This window comes from Aulonocara stuartgranti, assembly GCF_965226115.1.
Source record: "Aulonocara stuartgranti genome assembly, chromosome: 17".
NCBI lineage: Eukaryota > Metazoa > Chordata > Actinopteri > Cichliformes > Cichlidae > Aulonocara > Aulonocara stuartgranti.
Window position 1 is genome coordinate 34873356 of NC_138953.1, and position 18936 is coordinate 34892291.

Below are 18936 nucleotides of genomic sequence, written 5' to 3' on the forward strand. Positions count from 1 at the left end.
CTGCCGCCAGTAGGACAGGAGTGGAATTACAGCTCCCCCCACCGCCCCAAAAATAACAGCTGGGATTGACTGTTGAAAAAAAAAGTGAGCCAGCTGCTCACATTTCACCTGCTGCCGTGCCACTTGTTCGCGAGAACCCAACTTTCATTGGCTACAAGCAAATGTATTTACAGTTTAAAAACTGCAGCGCCAAAAAAGTCCGTTTACAGCAGGGTTGCAGCACTTGAACTTGGACAGCACTACATTTCTGGTAAGCATTTGGCAATTATGTAGATTTATCTAATCGTATAGTTGATACATATGTATGTAATACTTTTACAAAGCCTTCTAGCTTCTCAAACATCCAAAGCTTCACGTCCATTCACGTGCAAGAGCAACGTGGTACGCGGTTGGGTGTGGTGATAAAAGATGTGAGTAAACTTGAAGTTTAAAAGTTGAAGGATTTAAATCCACGCTTATATGTAGCAAATGTAAATAAACACTCCCATAAATATTTATATCAAACATTTGCATAATGACAGTCAAAAGTACAAACAAATGTAGAATTTTCCTTTTTTACATGTTCTCCTATCAATTTCTGTATGACAGTGAACGTAACGTCATTGGAAATCATTGGAGGGGGGTTGTGCAGCTGCACGAGCAGCTGGAATGAAAAACAATTCCAGTGAATTTCAGATTTGGAGGGAAAAGCCGTAATATGATGATGTCTGTCCCACATTCCACAAATTTCCACACAGCTTGTGGATGTAAAGTATGGGATGAAATAGTTTTAGTTAGCATCAAGAGACATCTATCCATCCATTCATTCGTACACAGCTCGTTTCTGAAGCCAGCTCTAAGTGAATCAACAGTAAAGAAAGGGAGAGAGAGAGAGAGAGAGAGAGAGAGAGAGAGGGGGGGAGGAAGTCATATCCAGGGTGAGGGGAGAGAGAGGGTGATTAGAGGCGAAGCAGGGAGAGGGGGGCACGTTCAGCACTGTGTCTTCAAGGCTCACTAAGATAAGCAGTCGATGAATTGTTTCAAGGCTTAGAAAATCTATTTGAACCTGGGCATATAAACTGCACACTACAGCTGTTTTGGAAGTTATACCAATGGATACTGTTATAGCAGCATGGGATGCACTGTGCTCCCATTCCACTGATGAACACATGAAAACTGTGCAGCGAAAGGAGGTAAGAAACTGATTTAATGTTTTAATTTGAAAGGAGATAATGTTAGAAATGATCTGATTTCAGCAGAATATGCACTGTGCCCATGAGTTTGTCTTTGCCAGAAGAAACAGATTACTGCAGAATATAATTTCACTGTATCTAAATATACACTCCTACGCTTTGTTTGACACACCTGCTGAACTGCTTGTTAACACAAATATCTCATCAGCCAGTCACATAAGAGCAATTTGGGCCATTTAGGCATGGTCAAAACAGCCTACTGAAGTTTAAACTGAGCATCAGAAGGAGGAAGATAGGTGATTTAAGTAATTTTGAATGTAAAAGGGTTGTTGATACCAGATCAAGTCAGGTCAAGTACTTCCAAAACTGCTGTTCTGCTCATATTTTCCCACACACCAAAGAGAAAGTATGCAGTGAGCAGCAGTTCTCTGGGCAAAAATCCATTTGTTGATGCCAGAGGTCAGAGGAGAATGGCTCGACTGCTTCAATTTAATAAGACAACACTACCACAAATAACCATGTGTTACAGTCAAGGTATGCAGAATACAGAATACAGCAGCAGAAGACCATACCGGGTGCCACTCCTGTTAGCTAAAAACAGGAAACTGAGGTTACAGTTCACACACAGGCTCACCAAAAGTGGACAAAAGATAACTGAAAAATCCTCTACTGTGACAGTGAGCTGGTAGTATCAGAAGACATAAGAGCATGGATCCATACTGCATTGGATCAACAGTTCAGGCTCGTTCTGGTGGTGTAGTGATTTGGGGGATATTTCTAGCCACACTTTAAACTGAGCATCATTTATACACCACAGCGTACCTGGCCAAAATCTCTGAGGGACGTTTCCAGCACCTTGTCGGTGAAGAATTAAGGCCATGACGGTAAAAAGGGATCCAGCCTGGTACAAGCAACATGTACCTAAAGGGGCCACTGATTGTATGTTTGCTAATAAAGTAAGATTGAAGTGGTGCTTTTTCTAATTCTAACTAGTATTGTGTATCTTGTTGCCAGGATGTATCTTCTAGCAAATGGTGTAGCTCTAAATGGCTTTTTTTATAGCCAGTCAGCTACCCTACAGCCTTAAGGGTGGTATGTAGTCCTTATGCACATCTGTCATATCATTTGGAGTGTATATCAATAAACAAATGATGGCAGGGGCCTCACATATGGGAAATCACCAAGCCCTGTTTTAGAGGACGCTGAACTACAAGAACATTGACCTCGAAGATGTGAAAGTACGAGAATTTGCACAGCAGCTTTGTCACTGCAGGGGTCAAATGTTTGGAAGTGGTGGAAAAACGAGTATACTACAATACACTAAAGGAGAGGAAAGAAAAGGCAGGCCCTAAATGACTGCTGAATGAAGTGTTAGTTAGTGTGATGAACTACTTCGGGGAGTTGCACTTGAGTCTCTGGCTGTCATGGTTTCTTTGATTTTGCCCAGCTGTCCTGTGGCCCGAATGCTGAAGTTTACCAGCTTAATGTTTAATCTACTAAAAATGCAATGTGAAGACTATATAACAGTGTAAAGCCGGATAGCTATTGTCAGTGGGAGCAAAACCACAACAACCGCTAATGTGCAATTCAACGAACAAGCAAAATCAGAGAAGATGCTGACAGAAGTTGCTTCTATGTCTCTCTTTCTCTCTCTCCCAGGTGTGCAGTGATCATGGAGGCCGCTGAGAGAATGAAAACAAAGCAAGATTACATCAACTCATCTATCAACAGGTTTGTATCTGACCAGGTTTACCAGTGAGGCATTAAAATAGGACACGGGCCTTCACAAATTTCTCCCTGAGCCCTGAGAAAATAAGAAACCCTGTTAGGCTGCCCTTTAATCATTACATCCATTAAGGGAAAGTCAGAAAAGGTCTTTCAACTTAAGGCTTCCCATTTCCTCCCGTTTATTTATTAAAACATAACAGTTTGATGAAATGGGCTCCAATCCAAGCATGTGTTTATTTAGCGAGGCCGATGAGAAGATGCTCGGTCATAGGCTTGTCCTCTGGCATTTACTCTCAGGATGGATTTTCCCACTGTCCAGAAAAAGACTGAATGTCCCCTAGCTGGCAGTCACTGTGACCATACTGGGAAGTTCAGGGAACTCTGCTAGCAGTAGGTTATTCTTTAATTGGTATTCCATTTATTTTCAATTTTCCTGATTGAATTTGGGAATGTGGAAAAGTATGCATTAAAAAAAAATCCAAATAAATGTTAACGTGTTATTCCAGGAGACCCGAGCTGGAGATGGTAGACTATGTTCGACAAATTTACCCAAGCCTCCAGTTCGCTTTATATTTTCTTTGTTCTTCCAAGTGGAAAAGTATATTTATTTGACTTTATTGCAGATGCTTCAATTTTGCATCATAGCTGAGGGTTTTTTCCACACACTAGGGGACAAAACCACAACTGTGCTCTGAAAGCCATTCTTTTCTATGGTTTCTATTCCTGCTGGCCGTGGCGACGTGAAATACGTTCACACAAGCCATCTATCCATACATTTGCTTCTGCTTATCCTTTTCAGGGTCCACTGGGGCGCTGGAGCCTAGGCAGGGTACACCCTGGACAGGTCGCCAGTCTGTCGCAGCGCATTCACACAATCATTACAATATATGACATGCATAAACTGTATGTAAACACCCACATGTGGTTGAAAAAAATGACATAAAACTTGCAGAGTGCAGCAGCCAGTGCAAGAGACATTTTGGGTTGTTCGATTTACCCGGAAGTTATCATTGCGTCATGTGATAATGTGCGATTTGCTTTTATATTTCAAGCATTTCTAAAATGATTTCCTATTTTTATTTTTAGGCTAAAGAGGGGCTCTCCGGTGGGGGAAAGTGGTTTCTGTTTCGCTTCAGTAGAAAACAAGGGAGGTGAGCACAGAAGAGAGGGAACACTAAAACACCCCTTTACCCCACTGGAAAACCTCATTAACCAGAAGGAAGAATCATCCATGATGGCCCACAGGAGGTCGAGCTTTGACCCTCAGAGCAATGACAATGCTCTCTTAGTAGGAGTCAAGCTGCCCAGATCAAATGGCTGCAGCATCAGGGACAAGATTTCACTATGGGAGGGCAAGGAACCCACTCATTCATCTCTAACCTCGGATAACGTGGGCCAAAGTAGCGGTGTAAAAAGGACAGACTGGCTGCCAAAAAGCAACAATAAATGTATAGAAGACAAGCAAAGTGCAGAAAGTTGCACAAAAGTAGCCCATAAGGAAAAGCAGGATCTTAGGAAAGAAAGTGTAGGAAAAAATGGAGATTCCAGGCCTTGTTCACCGGTTGAACCCACAAAACAGCAAAGAGGAGCATTCAATATCAGTAAGCCTGGTAGCAACCAAGTAAAGGAAGACTGTAAAAGAGTTGTAGTTCACAAAGAAAAACAAGAACACGAGAAAGAGAATGTAGAAAAACTTGGGGATTCAAGGCCCTGTTCGCCTACATCAACAGATAAACAGCAGGTGGGAACCCTGAAAAAAAGCATTGACAGGAGAGCAGCAGAACAGACGAGTCATGAGAAGAGAGCTGTATTCAGTCTTTTTAAAAAGCTGGAGGCTATGGGGGGGAACCATGGAAAAATGCCCCCAGAGCTTGGAAACTACTTCAGCCCACCGAGCAAGGACAAGCAGCTGGAGGTGAGGAAAAACGAATCTGAAGCTTTAGCTCAAAGAAGCACAGTTGCAAGATCTGGGACCAAAGAAAAGAAGGAGCAGCATGAAAATGTGTACACCGAGCCAGGTGCACCCCCCATCAACCCCGTCCCTAAACCCCAACGAACCTTCCAGCACCCAGCTACTGCCTCCCTGGGAAGGAGGCAAGGCAGAGGGCAGAGGAACCTCCCACCACTACCGTCAGTAGCTTCGAAAACTTCCTTGAAACCTCCCTCTGGCATCTACGGAAGACCCAGAGGTGAGAGAGTCCGGGACAGCTTCAACAGGTATCCATGGATTAGAAAGATTATTTGCTTGGTGAAGTTATGCCAGCTGTATGTAATGTATTAACTCATGCTTTCATCTCATGATGACAGGAGATCCTTTGAGTTCGAAGACCTTGCGGGGTCAAATGGTCTGCTCTTCTCTCGCTCGCTGTCTCAGGAACATCACTATGAAGACATCCTGGGTCAGACACCAACCTGCATTATCCATTGAATACCTTTATGAGCAAATTGTAGTGGAAGTGTAGTTAGATGGGATGCAGTTGATTCCAGAGCTGAGTTTTTTCCTCTTCTACATGCTAATTGTAACATGCAGATACAGTATTCAGCAGAAAACAATCAAGTATGAGTACAATTTTTGTTAAACGTGTAAAAAAAAAAACAACCCCTCCTCAAAACTGCCAGGTAAACTACTTTACCACTTTTACTGCATCAGAAATTAAGTCCAAAGTGTCATGGCAGGACTGCAGCCCTGCTTCACTGTAAAATACTGAATAATGTTAACTTTGTGCACAATTATCAGACATGCTTGAAAACTTGCGTCAAATGCGTTACTTCTGGTTTTTCTGCAGACTCGTCAAATGAGAACCCGTATGAGGATATAGAGTTGGAGAGCCAATGCTCCCAGCAGTCTTTACCTTCCTCTCCTGGTGCTGACACTGCTAAGGTTAAAGTATACCCTGAACTTGAAACAGCAACTACTTGGTTTCAGTAGTTAGAAATAATTATGGTTATTATTATTTATTTATTTTCTGTCCATAGGCCTCCAGACCAGGGTTCTTCAGGCAGAATTCAGGCAGAAGCTTTAAGCTGCTGGACATGCGGAGAACCAACCAGCAGATCCATAGCACTGGAAGCAGTAGAGGTGTTTCATCTCCACCCCAGCTCAGCCCTCCATCTACCCCCACCGGACCTGAACAAGCCTCCTGGCTGCCCGGGGATTCCTATGGCCGCACCTGCCGGAGAATACCGACGGTCTGTGTTTGTGCATGTTTTTTTTTTTTTGCTGCAGAATCTTATCACATCCATTTTGAACAGTTGGTTTCTTTTATTAACCCTGGCAAATTATTAAGCACATACTATTTAAGACTAATTTGCTGGGCACTGATTTAGTGTTTTTAATTGGAGAAAACAAGCACTGCACTGTTTTGCTAGTGATGGATTAGTAGTTGTACCTCGCTTAAGAGCAAAAATAATCCTTTCCTCACTTTTTCAACTTTCCTACTGGAATGTACTGAAGTCGGGGGTGACTTTGCTCCCAGTTCTGATTTCCGAAGCAAATGGAACGTTGCATTAGATTAGGTATCACTGTGTTGGTGTTGTTCCTGGATAATCAAAATAAATGTTGATCCAGCTTCTGCAAGGGACCAATCATGTCATAAGTTTGTGACATGGAAACATCATCACACCACACACCATAACCATAACCCTCAACTCCAATCCTAACTGCCTCCGTTTTTGGATATTTTCCTATACATCAGATACAGCCTCTTTGCACACAGATATCACGCAGTAGTATTTACTGGCACTGAGACATATTTTTATTTATTCCTTTGGACAGGTTGTACTCAGGATCAACAGCATATTTGAAACTCGGTCCAGGAAAAAGCATCTCAGAAGGATCTATCATTATGCTGAGACAAGCTCGGGCAGAGGTGACAGTGTTAAAAGGAATGAAAATTGATTGTAATATTTATTTTACTGTCTAGTAAGTTTGTATTTTTGGGTTTTAATTTACAGTAACAGATGAGAACAGTGACTCTGAGAGTGAAATTGAAGAAAGAGCAAAAGGTAGGGTTTCAATTATTCATTTATCTGTCATTGTTTCTTTATTTTTCACACTGAGGTGTATAATAGTGCTCTGGCTTACATCCTTTCTTCCAGCTCACCGCCAGCGTCTCGTGTCGGTGAAGTCTATACTGAGCCAGCCGAGCCAGGCTCAGGTCCACACCAGAAGACACTCACTCGAACATGAGCTCCATCAGCGCAAACTTTTTGAATATTTCCTGGTTGTGTCGCTGCAGAAATCAAAGGCTGGAGCGCACTATCTACCAGAGGTCACACAGCAGTTCCCTCCTAAGGTCCTTGAATCATGTCTCATTTTTGTAGTAGTTTAATTTAAGACCAAATACATTAAAAAAGAAGAAATGCAAGAAGTGGTAACTGATCTTAAATCTCTCACCTCATTTTAACTGCAGCTGGAGCGAACCTTCAAGTTCATGAGGGAGACGGAGGATCAACTGAGGATCATTCCTCAGTTCTGCTTTCCTGATGCTAAAGACTGGGAGCCGGTGGAGAGATACCCAAGGTGAGGAGTGTGAAATGAACAGGGCGACACACTTATCTCAATATAATAAACACTGAAAATTCAACTCTTTATACCACGGGAAACACTATCAATTTCATTAATAGTGTTGACTTTTACAGTATATGTGTATTTTCTCTTTGAAAAGTAAAAATACACTAATTATATTTTTGTCATGGCTCTTCCCTCGCAGTGAGATGTTCTCATTTGTTTTGACTGGAGTGGATGGGAGCCGAAGGTTTGGATACTGCCGGCGTTTACTGGTAAATAGAAATCGTGTGCCGTCACCGAACAGGAAGTAGCTAAATACCACAATGACGGCTGAGTAAATAAGCATACCAGAATAGTGTGCCTGCGCCTGTGGGAAAACAGCCCATCTCAGACTCTGGGCGGAAATGTGTGAGACTGGGAACTGTGTATGTGCGGGTGCGCATGTGTTTCTGCTTATGCATTTCTGTAGGAGGAGTGTGTGTATTGCAATACTGTTGATTTATATACTAGTCTGTCCTCATGTCTAGGAGTACACTAGTGAGTATTATGTGTCATATTTTCATCTTTTTCTCACAGCCTAGTGGAAAAGGCAAACGTCTGCCAGAGGTCTATTGTATTGTCAGCCATCTTGGCTGCTTCAACTTGTTCTCCAAGGTAAATCACTCCTCCGCAGATAGCATCCTTTATTACCCTATATTGTCATTGTCCATGTCCATGTACAACAAAATTATGGGCACTCCACACCAACTGTGTAGGAATAATGTATAGATAGTAAGACACCGGGAATAAATAACAAACAGGACAAATATATACAGTCAAAAGGGATATATACAAAAAAAGAGAAAGGGACACATTGGAGACAAAGTGCTTGGAAATAGTGGAAGAGTCTGTATGCGAGTGGCCTGAGTGATGAGGGTTACTCAGACCATGGCGCAGATTAATATTGTGAGTGGGCAGGGGTGGGGTGTGGGGGGATAGTGCTTGTTAACAGTCTGAATGGCCCAGGGAAAGAAGCTGTTTGTGAGTCTGGAGGTGTGCGACCTGATTGACCCGAGGCACTGACCAGGTTGCAGCAGGTCAAACAGGTGGTGGGCGGGGTGCAAGGGATTACCTATGATGGCTCTGGTTTTGCTGGGAGAGGAGGATCTGGCGATGGCCTCCAGGGGTGACAGAGGGCAGCCACTGATTTTTTTTTTTTTTTGGGTGGTGTTAATTATCCTCTGTGCAGCCTTCCTATTCTCAGTAGTGACCCCTTCATACCAAACACCCAGGCAGTAGGAGAGCACCCTCTCCACCGAGGAGCGTTAGAAGGCCAGCAGCAGCTTCTGGTCCCAGTTATTCTTCCTCAGGACACGGAGGAAGTGCAGCCGCTGCGGGGCTTTCTTTAAGGGGCGTTGGTGTTGTGGGTCCAGGTGAGATCGGTGGAGATGTGGGTGCCTGGAAATGAAGGTGGAGACAGATTCCACATGTTCTCCACTTAAGATGAGAGGGTGGTGGACCTGCCTGTGCCTCCTGAAGTCCATCATGAGTTCTTTTGTTTTAAGGATGTTCAGCTTTGGGTAATTTTCTGAGCACCAGCGGGACAAGTTCTCTACCTACGCCCTATACACTGTCTCATCTCCATCAAATATGAGCCCAACCACAGTAGTCTCATCAGCATACTTGACAATAACAATGGTTAGATGGGTTGGTGTAGAGTAGGGGGCTGAGAGGGCAGCCTTGCGGGGATCTGATACTGAGTGACACCAATAAACAACCTTTATTTGTCACATACACAATGTAGTGAAATGCTTGTGTCTGAGCTGCAGCATTCCAGGGCTTGTTTTTTGGGGGGTTTTTTTTAGCATGGCGGGTCTAGCCAGGACCCTTACTGGATAGCGGGTGGGAATCGAACTTGTGACTCCTGCTCCAAAGGTGTGTAGTCTTACTATCCAGAACCATGTCTGATCAGTTTGATCAGAGCCTGTACGTCACTCATCATCCAAGGTTTTTTAGTTAGGAAAAACCCAGATGGTTTTGGTCACTGTCACATTCTCTACGCAGCACTTACTGTAGAAAGGGACAGACTGAGTAAAGGTCTCCATGTCCTGCTGTTCAAAGATGGACCAGTCTGTCAAAACAGTCCTGTGGCTGGAGGATCATCTGGCCACATTTAATGACCTGGGTGCTTCAAGGGGTTTGTTTCCTGAGCAGGGTGTAAGCAGGGATGAGGAGCAGAGAGTGGTGGTTAGATTAAGGAAACTTAATATGTTGGTGGAATTTGGGGAGTACAGATTACAAATGAAATTAAGCTTGTTTTATATGCACGCATTCTAGGTGCTGGATGAGGTGGAGAGGCGCAGGGCTCTGTCTCCTGCCTTGGTCCAGCCTTTCATGAGAGCCATCATGGAGGCCCAGTTTCCAGCTCCTAGGAAAACCATCACCATCAAAACTTTTCTTCCTGGTTCAGGCACTGAGGTGAGCGACAGTGGAACCCCCCCACCCCCCAAAAAAGTAACAAACTGTAAGAAAAAGTCAGATAAAATAGTTAAAAATGTCTTTTTATTTGGAATCCTAAGCATAAATCAAATAATCTGCTAAGAACATTGCCATTTTTTTTGACCAGATTTTGAAATTTAAATCTCACTATACAAAATTCATCCAGTTTTGTTTCTTTCATCTAAAAAAACACTGCAAAAAAATGAAACCTTTATTGACACCCAGTAATTTGGAACTTTTACTACATTTTTTCCTACACATGTAAAGATTTGACAAAATATTTGCTGGCTAAATGTTTTTGCATTTTTGCCTAGCAGTTGTGGATGAACAGCTTATACAGTTCGCTAACCATAACTAGAGCTGAAAGTAGTTCAGATCCAGATTAAAATGACTTGAAATGAACATATTTAGAACCGAATGATGGAATGGATTTGTCAGTCCATCAGACACAACTTTGGTGTTACATTGAGTAAGCTGACAGGATCAAATCTTTTAGGTGATGGAGCTCTGTCGACCCTCTGACTCACGCCTGGAGCATGTGGATTTTGAATGTCTGTTCTCCTGCTTGAGTCTGCGCCTGCTTCTCAGGGTTTTTGGCTCTCTGCTGCTAGAGAGGCGAGTCATCTTCACAGCAGACAAGCTCAGGTTTGTCCCTTCATTTAAGCCATATTGTCTGTACACCAAAATCCATATCTTCCAGCTATATATGAAGCTGTACTGTTTATGCAGTTATGAAAATGGCAAATATTAGTTGAAAGCAGCAGGGGTGTTTTACGATAAAGTTACAGGATATGTGGGTGGTCTAGACTCACAATTTTAAATAAATTTAAGGCAGTCCCAGTTTTATTTAGGGAACATACCAGAGAGCTAAGGCCAGCTGAGTTGTTGACGTGTTGGGACTGGTTTGTTTGCTCTGCTGAAAGCCACTGGGAGTCAGAAAGATCAGCCACAGTAGTAGAAGACAGGAATGCAAAGTGCAGTGATGTAAATGAAAGAAGTCTGTAGGCTTGGTTTTCTCTCAGGGCAATGGTATTACATTAGAGAATGGCTAGTCTCTATTTAGACTGTGGTGCCCTCATGCGGTGAGAATAACTGATAATTCTCTCCTTTGTCTCATATAGACTAAAAGGGAAAGTCAGTTTTGTTTTGTTTTTTAAATTAAAATTCATTAAAAGCTCAATTTAATAATGTTCCACTGTTGTGTTCTCTGCTCCCTCCTTTAGTACTCTTTCCCAATGCTGTCATGCAGTCGTGGCATTGCTCTACCCCTTTGTATGGCAGCACACTTACATCCCAGTGCTGCCCTCAGCTATGCTCGACATCGTCTGCACACCAACCCCTTTCATCGTGGGCCTGCTGTCCAGCTCCCTGCCCCAACTCACTGAGCTGCCCCTGGAGGAGGTCAGAGGAGTAATACAAGTGTCACTGCAATCATATAGGAATACATTACTTATGAGCTGCTGTGCAGAGAAATAACCTTTTTTCTGTGTACAGGTTCTGGTTGTGGATCTTGGGAATAGTCGATTTCTAAGACAGGTCAGATATTTTTTTAAAGGCGTGTGTGTGTGTTTATGGTTTGTCACACTCTGTATCTGTGTAGATGAAATTGTTTCAGCCTCACCCAGACTTTCTCAAAAAAAAAAAAAAGCGTTGTAGCCAAAGAAAAATAAAAAAAAAAAGCCTTAAATGTGTATTGTTTTTCAAATGGTCAGTGCGTATGTGACTTCTTATAGAAGCCTGCTTCCAGCACTGGAAAAAAAAGGTGCTTTCTGTCACCCAGAAGTTAAAACTTCTAGTTATATTCACAGAAGTCTGAGTTAGTAAGTTGAGATTTTAAGATAATAACCTGAAACTTTGACTTCTGGGCGACAAAAAAATGTTTGTTTTTTCAGTGGCAGAAAGTTTCCATAACTGTTCTTAGCTAGTCATAGAGCAAAGAAATCAAAGGTAGTTATACCATAACGTAAGTGCTTTTGCAGCAAGAGAAAGTTTACAGCACTTTTTGTATTGACTTCACTTTTTTGAGATCTAGAGGCTATATTTATCTTTCATAATGTTTCCAAGGTTACATCTACCTATCTATGGTTTATGAATACATTTTCTTTCCTGTTATCTCACATTTAGTTGGACGATGAAGACTCCATCCTGCCACCTAAGCTTCAGACGGCTCTGGAGAACGTTCTGGAGAGGCGAAGAGAGCTTGCTAATGAGCGAGGAGGAGATACAAGCAGCGGTGAGTCAAACTGAGGACTTTTTTCTATGACTCTACAGTGTCATAGAGGCTTCTTTGGTGGCTTTGAGGCTTCTTTATGGTTAAACCTAGAACACAAACATGGTTGTGGTGACAACGCTTATGTGCTTTAATGTGGATCTGCTGTATATTTACCATGTTTACCACCAGGTTTTAGTTGGTGCCAGAGAAAAAGTCAGTAGTCACTGTAGTTCAAAGACTTGATCCCCTAATAATTTGGAATGTCATGAAATAATTCATACTGGGGTAAAGGGATAGAAAGACTAACTAGAAGATAAAAATTTCTGTAAACATCTTTTTGAACATTATGTAAATGGTTGATCAGCAAGTCGACTTTGTTATGTTTTATATTACCACGTCTAACATCCCGTCTCCAGACTCAGGCCATCTTAGCACCATTGTGTCCGAGGCCTTTGTTCGATTCTTTGTGGAGCTGGTAGGCCACTATCCTCTCTTCATCACCGGCGAAAGGGAGGACGGCTACTCCTCTTCATCCTCCTCCCCTGCCTCGTCCTTCTTTCAGCGAGAGGGTTTTCGCAAAGCCATCCCATCCAAAACCGTGCGCCGCTTCTTGGAGATCTTCATGGAGACGCAGATGTTTGGCTGGTTCATCCAGGAGAGGGAGCTTCATAGGCAGGCTCTCAGAGGTACAGAGGCACAGCAGAAAGAACAGGAATTTTGTCTCAAAGTGTGTTTTTTCCCAGAGGTTTCTTCCTGTTGAAAGGGAGTTTTTCCTTCCCACTGTTGCCAAGTGTATGCTCATAGGGGCTCATCTGATTGTTGGGGTTTTCTCTGTAATACCTCATAGTAAAGCCTTGAGAGCACTTTGAGTTGTTTTATCCCCCATTTTCAAAGGCTCAAAAGTAATTGGTCAAAGTAATATCATTTTAAATCAAAAGATTTTTTATACTTGGGTCAGAATCCTTTTGCAGCCAACGACTGCCTGAGGTCTAGAACTCCTCATCTGGGGCCTTTCTGTGTGGAGTTTGCACTTTCTCCAGTTCTCTCCAAGTACTACATCATCTTCCAGTCCAAAGACATCATAATTAGAATAACTGGTGACTCTAGATTGGCCATAAGTGACTGGTGACTTTTACAGACAGGATGGATAAATTTAATGGGTATGGGTGATGGGTTCTTCTAGCTCTTCATGATTGTTTTTGTTTTGCTTCTTTTAATCTCACCAGGACTGTTTGAAGTGAGAGTGCAGGAGTATCTGGATTCTATCCATGATAATGAACATAGGAGGGTTAACAGGTTTCTCAAAGGCTTGGGTAAGGAAACAACTGCTTTATATACACTGCTCAAAAAAAATTAAAGGAACTCTTCTTAAGGAGTGTGTAACATCAAGTCAGTGAAACCTTTGGGATATTGATTTGGTCAGTTAAGTAGCAGAGGGGGTTGTTAAACAGTTTCAGTTGCTTTGGTGAAATTAACAACAGGGCGACTTTTTTTCACTAGTTTTGTATTTGGCTAGGGTCAGTGTCACTAATGAGGTGATACCTGGACCCTACAGAGGTTGCACAGATAGTCCAACTACTCCAGGATGGCACATCAATACGTGCCATTGCCAGGTTTGTTGTGTCTCCGTGCACAGTCTCAAGAGCATGGAGGAGAATATAGCAGACAGGCTTTACTCTAGAATGGCTCTTAATCTATCAGTAGGACTGACATATAGGCAATGACACTCTGACTGCCATTAGGTATTGGGATGAAATCCTTACACCCGTTGTCAGACATTACATTGGTGCAGTGAGTCCAGCCTAATGTGGTCAGAGTATGCAGATATGATACCATGATACCATTGGCAGATTCCCACATCTAGGAGCTCTGTGGTGCCATGGTCCAGACCTAGGAGGAGATCCTCCAGGACACCATCTAGAGCATGCCCCAACGCTGTCAGGCATGCATACAAGCACATAGGCACCATATAAGCTACTGACTACTATTTTGAGTTGATTAATGAAATTTTAGTAAAATGGACAAACCTGCTGCATCATTTTTTCCAATTTGATTTTTGAAATCTCTTTGAATGCAGCCCTCTGTAGGTTGATACTTTTTATTTTGATCAAAGATATGGCATGCATTTATTCCACATTACCTTTCAAATTGTTCCTTTAATTTTTTTGAGGAAAATATTGTTTTGGGCTCATTCTCACTTTTGGTCACTTTGTGTGTGTGTCTTTTTTTTGTTCCAGGAAACAAAATGAAATTTCTTTCAAAGAAATAATACAACAAATAAAGCACTGAAACCAGGAAAGTCTTGAAGAACTACTAATGTAACAAAGAAAAACACAACCAAATTTTGTTCATCCTGATTTATGTCACTGAACGAGGGATTTTGCAAACAAATTAATCCTGCCAAGGGAAAAATGCTGCTGCATGTCACACAGATGAAAAACCTTGTTGATCCTTTTTATAACAGGATTCTTCAGACATCATCAGTTTATGCATGTCTGGTTTTGTGTTTGGTGTGTTGCTGTGAGCTACATATGGCTGAGGAATTAACCTGGATTAATGGGAAATAAATAGACTGATTAGTAGTAACAGTGGTAGTCTGGATTTGAATATAAGTTAAAGTGAAAGAAGCGTTCGCAGTAATCTTTTAAATCCACCAGGGGGCAGTAGTATATTTTTGCTGTTCAGACATATTTTGACAGTGACTGACCACAAAGTTACACCAAATAGCATTTCAGTTTTCTTTTATTCATAACATGACAACATCACATGCACTTTGAATAAATATCCTCTGGCTATGCTGTGGTGATTTCTTGTCTCGATGCTGTCATATTTTTTTCGTTGCCATCAAAGCAAATGGCAATATGTCATACAACCGTTGCATTACATGTTTAGATTCTCAGTGCCATTTTTGTAAATGTCTTTTCTCTCTCTTCCTCCTCCAGTTTGCACATTTTCAAATGATGAGCTTACTTTATGGTAAATACAAGATGTATCCAATGACACGGTGCAAATTTTACAATTTCCGTTTGTTACACGCTGGGAACAAGAGAATCAAAGCCGAGGGAATTGCACTCACTCATCATTTGTGTGCCAGTTTTATAACATGAGTAATCCACATGCCACCAGTTCCCTAACTACTGGCTGATGTGTTTGTATGTTTGAAGGTATTTGGTTCTTTCCTTTTCTTTCTTTCTTTTCTTTTTCTTCTTTTACTACAAAGAGCCTTGGTTCAGGGTTGGTGGCAGCTTTACTATTTTAGTCTCTGAGTCATGGAAACAAAGCAGATCCTCAGCCCACAAAGAGGAAACATCTTTGTCAGCAGGAAAACATAACACAGGTGCAGAGCAGAGCATAGTAGCGTATTGTCTTAGGGATGGTATGTTCAGTCCTTGCCTGTTGGGCACGCCTGAGAGCCCCTAACCTGTTACCTTGTAAATGGCAAGTTCACACACAGGCTCGCTGACACACTTGCTGATTCTAAACACAGATGGCCAAAGTGCAAAATCTATATTAAACAGACACACCAGACTTTAAAACCCACACGGTTCACATTTACTTCAGTACTTGCCAATCAGCCTTTGGGGCTGAAGTGTAGAGTACAAAAGTGCCAAAAACTGCAATTCCTCATAGGTTAACTCTGAGAAACTACAGTGACATCACCTGTTGTTTGGTGAAATCCCATTGTGAAGGCTTGAGATAAACATTTTTGACATAATCTTAGGGTTTTGAAACTGGGTGTAGATAAGGAGCAGACATGAATGCGAAACCATATAATCATTGGCTGATGACCTGGCAAACACAAATTAGTAGCCTATCCTATATAATGCTCCCATCTAACCCTTAGAATGACCATAATTTACTAAATGGACGGTCGGTCCTGAAATGAGCAACTGGCACCATCAGCTCAGCTGGAAGGAGGTTAATGAGATTCTGTTAGAGGGCAATAGAGGCCAGAACTGTTTTTGGCCTCTATTGCCCATTTTAGAACCCAGCCAAAATTTCAGTGATTTAGCTTTTTGAAATTTCAAAGATTAAAAAGAAACGGAAGAAACACCTTAAAGCAAGCTATGAGTTTTGTTATTGCAAAGTTTGCTGCACCAGAGGGCGCCCTGCAGTCCTGCTTTCCTGTTGACATGAAAATATTTTAGAAAAATACAAAGTCACATTTAATCAACAACATTATATAAGATCCAGTTCAAAGTCAATACAAATACACAATTTGAACATGGAGATGAGAGACGATGAAGGGATAGTTAAGCGCTTCTGACAGGGCTGTGGGGGCAATAAAAACACGTGTTTCCTGAATACACATGTTCAGTCGGGCTGTCACAGAGTAACAAATGTGAAAATCATACCACAACTTCCTATCTGGCTCCCAAGGTGGGAAGGCTGCTGTGCTGTGGGACAGGAGTCATCTCAGGAAGATGAATGGATGTGGTGAGAGAAGAGCACGGACAGCGGCTGGAATGTTTGCTCAACCCACTCAGGTTCTTGGAGTTATGAGTATGTGTGTGTGTCTGTGTGCGCTTGTGTGTGTAGAGAGGGGTGAACCCCAAACCCAATGTATCACATACTGTTTCCTGCTTAACACCTGGCTGCGGTTCAGGACAACCAGCTCGTTAGCGAGGAGGTAATTATGGTTCCGATTAATTCCAGTCAGCAGGGGTTGACCCCCGAAGCCTTACATCCTGCACTGGTGTATTTCCACAGCAAACCTCCCAGTGGAATATCTCCCACTGCTGAAAACACAAATGTCATGTGTTTTCAGTCAGCGAGAGAGGACTCTTATCTGGCACTTAGAGGCAACAATAGCTTGTTGAAACTTCGATAATTCTCGCTAAGTCCCTTTCACGGGTGCCTATTACCTAACTGCATTCCACCTTTAAGAGATGCTACACAGTGGTACCCTGACTTGAGCACAGCTACCTGCTGCAAAGCTCAGCTTGGCAATACAATGTAAGCCTGCAGGTAGGCTCACTATTCTCAGCAGAAATAAAATCATACAAATATCATGGCCCATTAAAACCAGCAGCTATTTCAACTGGAAAATCTCTTCAGAGATACGCCGACCTCATTTCGAGGCTTGAAAACCAGTGTTCGCAACTCTCTTGAGGCTGCCTCTGCTATTTACATGATTTATGGTGTCATTTATGGAGGCGTGGAGGTGCGGCAAGCAAAAGCAGCACTTTGCATTAATCAAAATGAAAAGTGCTATGTCGTTTTCTGCCATTTTGTTTTCAATTTTTTCTACCTTCTCTCCCACAACCCTCAATCAAAAAGGGCATTGTGGTTAGACTCCAGACGGATTTGGATTTTTAAAAAAAAAAGAAAAAAAAGCTCAGGGTGTTTCTAAACCCCAGGTGCTGCATGAAATTTTTCACAAATTTTGTGTGCCTAGGGTTTTCAAGTTATCACTACACAAATACGGTGCCTGGGGGGATGCCCATACAGTGCGCTTGTGCTTGCTGAAAGTTGGGGAAACCTTCCTATTTAGTCCAAAACATCTCACAGTAGTTCAACTTGCTTGATTCTGGCTGAAGAAAAGTAAGAAAGTAGGGAAGAATTTGATATCTGAGAAACTCTGATTGACCATGCACACTGAAAAATGCATGCAGTACACTACACACACACTCAGATGCACTGAAAGTTTCCTGAACTTGCACCCGTCAGCTTGTTTTTCAGAGCTGCAGGTGCAGTGTCCAGCTGCAGCACTGCCATACATGCCAGCGGCTTGAATCATTTCTCCCCCAACCACCCCTCTTCTGAGGAGGAGCCATCAAAGCATATGGAGAACATAACAGCGAGGCAGGAGGAGGTGGGGAAGGAGAACAGTGGAAACAGTGGAAAGAGGAGGAAAAGAAGAGGTGAAGTGGTAGGTGTAGAGGAGAGAGAAGGGGATTAGGAGGGGAGCGTTTCCATTCCCCTGCTGCTATGCTTGACCAGAAGCTAGCAAAGAGGACGAAAGAAGTGTAAGGAGGGGAAAAGGAGAGAATGGGGCGCTGAACATGTAACACAAGGGTAGTGTGAGAAGAGGAAAATAAGTGTGGGTTGTGTGTTTGACCTCTTTTTCTTGCCCTCTTCCTTTAATCTCAGATTTTGAAAGGAGGAGAAACGGTGAGGCTCAGAAATAGAATTCGAAAGGGGGAGAAAGAAGAGTAGTGGGGGGGGTGGGGGGGGGGGGGGGGGCATTGAAGCTCAGGCCACACACATAGATTTCCAGGCCTGAGGGTGCGTCAGTCAGGCCTGTCTGCATGTGGTCTCCTATACGTGTCCAAGTTTATCCACACCACTATTACACCACCATTAGTCGTGGCAACCGATGACAAGGGTTAAGATCCTCCGCTTGTCCTGTTTTGTTGTTTTTTTCCTTCTATAAGTCATTCAGCTCTAAGGATCTTTTAAAGGGTCATACCCCTAATTTCTTTTAAAGTTTCCTATCTCACCGCTGTCTGACTTTGTGTCTCCGCCGAACACGGAGAGGAGTCAGTCTGGAGCCTGCAGAGTGGACGTGGACAAACACACTCATGCACACATAGACTAGTTGCAGGGGATTGTTTGTCAGGATAGTTACAGGGTGGTCTGGTGTTTAAGTGTCGGTATGTCGGCTCATGTCTCTCTTAATGTGGTTTTGAATGTGTGGACGTTGTGCGTGTCTGAGGACTCTGAGCGGTTATATTAAGTCTTGTGGAAACGTAATAAGCACGAGGATTCAAGCGTTTATTTTTTTAGGTTTTCCTCGAGAAAATTCACTGGCGTAGAGACAAGAAATGAAACAAGGTGAAAAATCACCCCTTATCACCTATGTGGTATAATAAACCTTTAAAAAAATATCTTCA

At 42.5% G+C, this 18936-nt stretch overlaps 1 protein-coding gene across 2 annotated transcripts; it reads left to right on the forward strand.

Moving 5' to 3' along the window:
• The first annotated feature begins 29 nt into the window (after positions 1-29).
• LOC309691720 (DENN domain-containing protein 2A-like) lies at positions 30-14895 on the forward strand. Of its 2 annotated transcripts, none has more exons than XM_082509603.1 (20): positions 30-250; positions 2832-2903; positions 3987-5117; positions 5208-5299; positions 5687-5781; positions 5877-6089; positions 6676-6769; positions 6855-6905; positions 6999-7195; positions 7313-7422; positions 7613-7682; positions 7987-8064; positions 9727-9867; positions 10385-10533; positions 11112-11289; positions 11383-11424; positions 12013-12121; positions 12517-12786; positions 13327-13413; positions 14338-14895. In XM_082509603.1, exons 2-20 carry the CDS (start codon positions 2845-2847, stop codon positions 14367-14369), a joined length of 3198 nt encoding a protein of 1065 aa, XP_082365729.1. In that variant the 5' UTR covers positions 30-250; positions 2832-2844; the 3' UTR covers positions 14370-14895. The 2 variants fall into 2 exon arrangements, with proteins under 2 accessions (XP_082365729.1, XP_082365730.1); XM_082509604.1 differs by lacking the exon at positions 30-250 and adding an exon at positions 950-1172.
• The last annotated feature ends 4041 nt before the right edge of the window (positions 14896-18936 follow it).

Bases quoted from the DNA above. Each gene is read 5' to 3' on its own strand.
- LOC309691720 (XM_082509603.1), top strand. From the start codon at position 2,845: ATGGAGGCCGCTGAGAGAATGAAAACAAAGCAAGATTACATCAACTCA. The intron at 2,904-3,986 runs GTTTGTATCTGA...TTTTATTTTTAG, and splicing joins ATCAACTCATCTATCAACAG to GCTAAAGAGGGGCTCTCCGG. The intron at 11,290-11,382 runs GTCAGAGGAGTA...TTCTGTGTACAG, and splicing joins CTGAGCTGCCCCTGGAGGAG to GTTCTGGTTGTGGATCTTGG.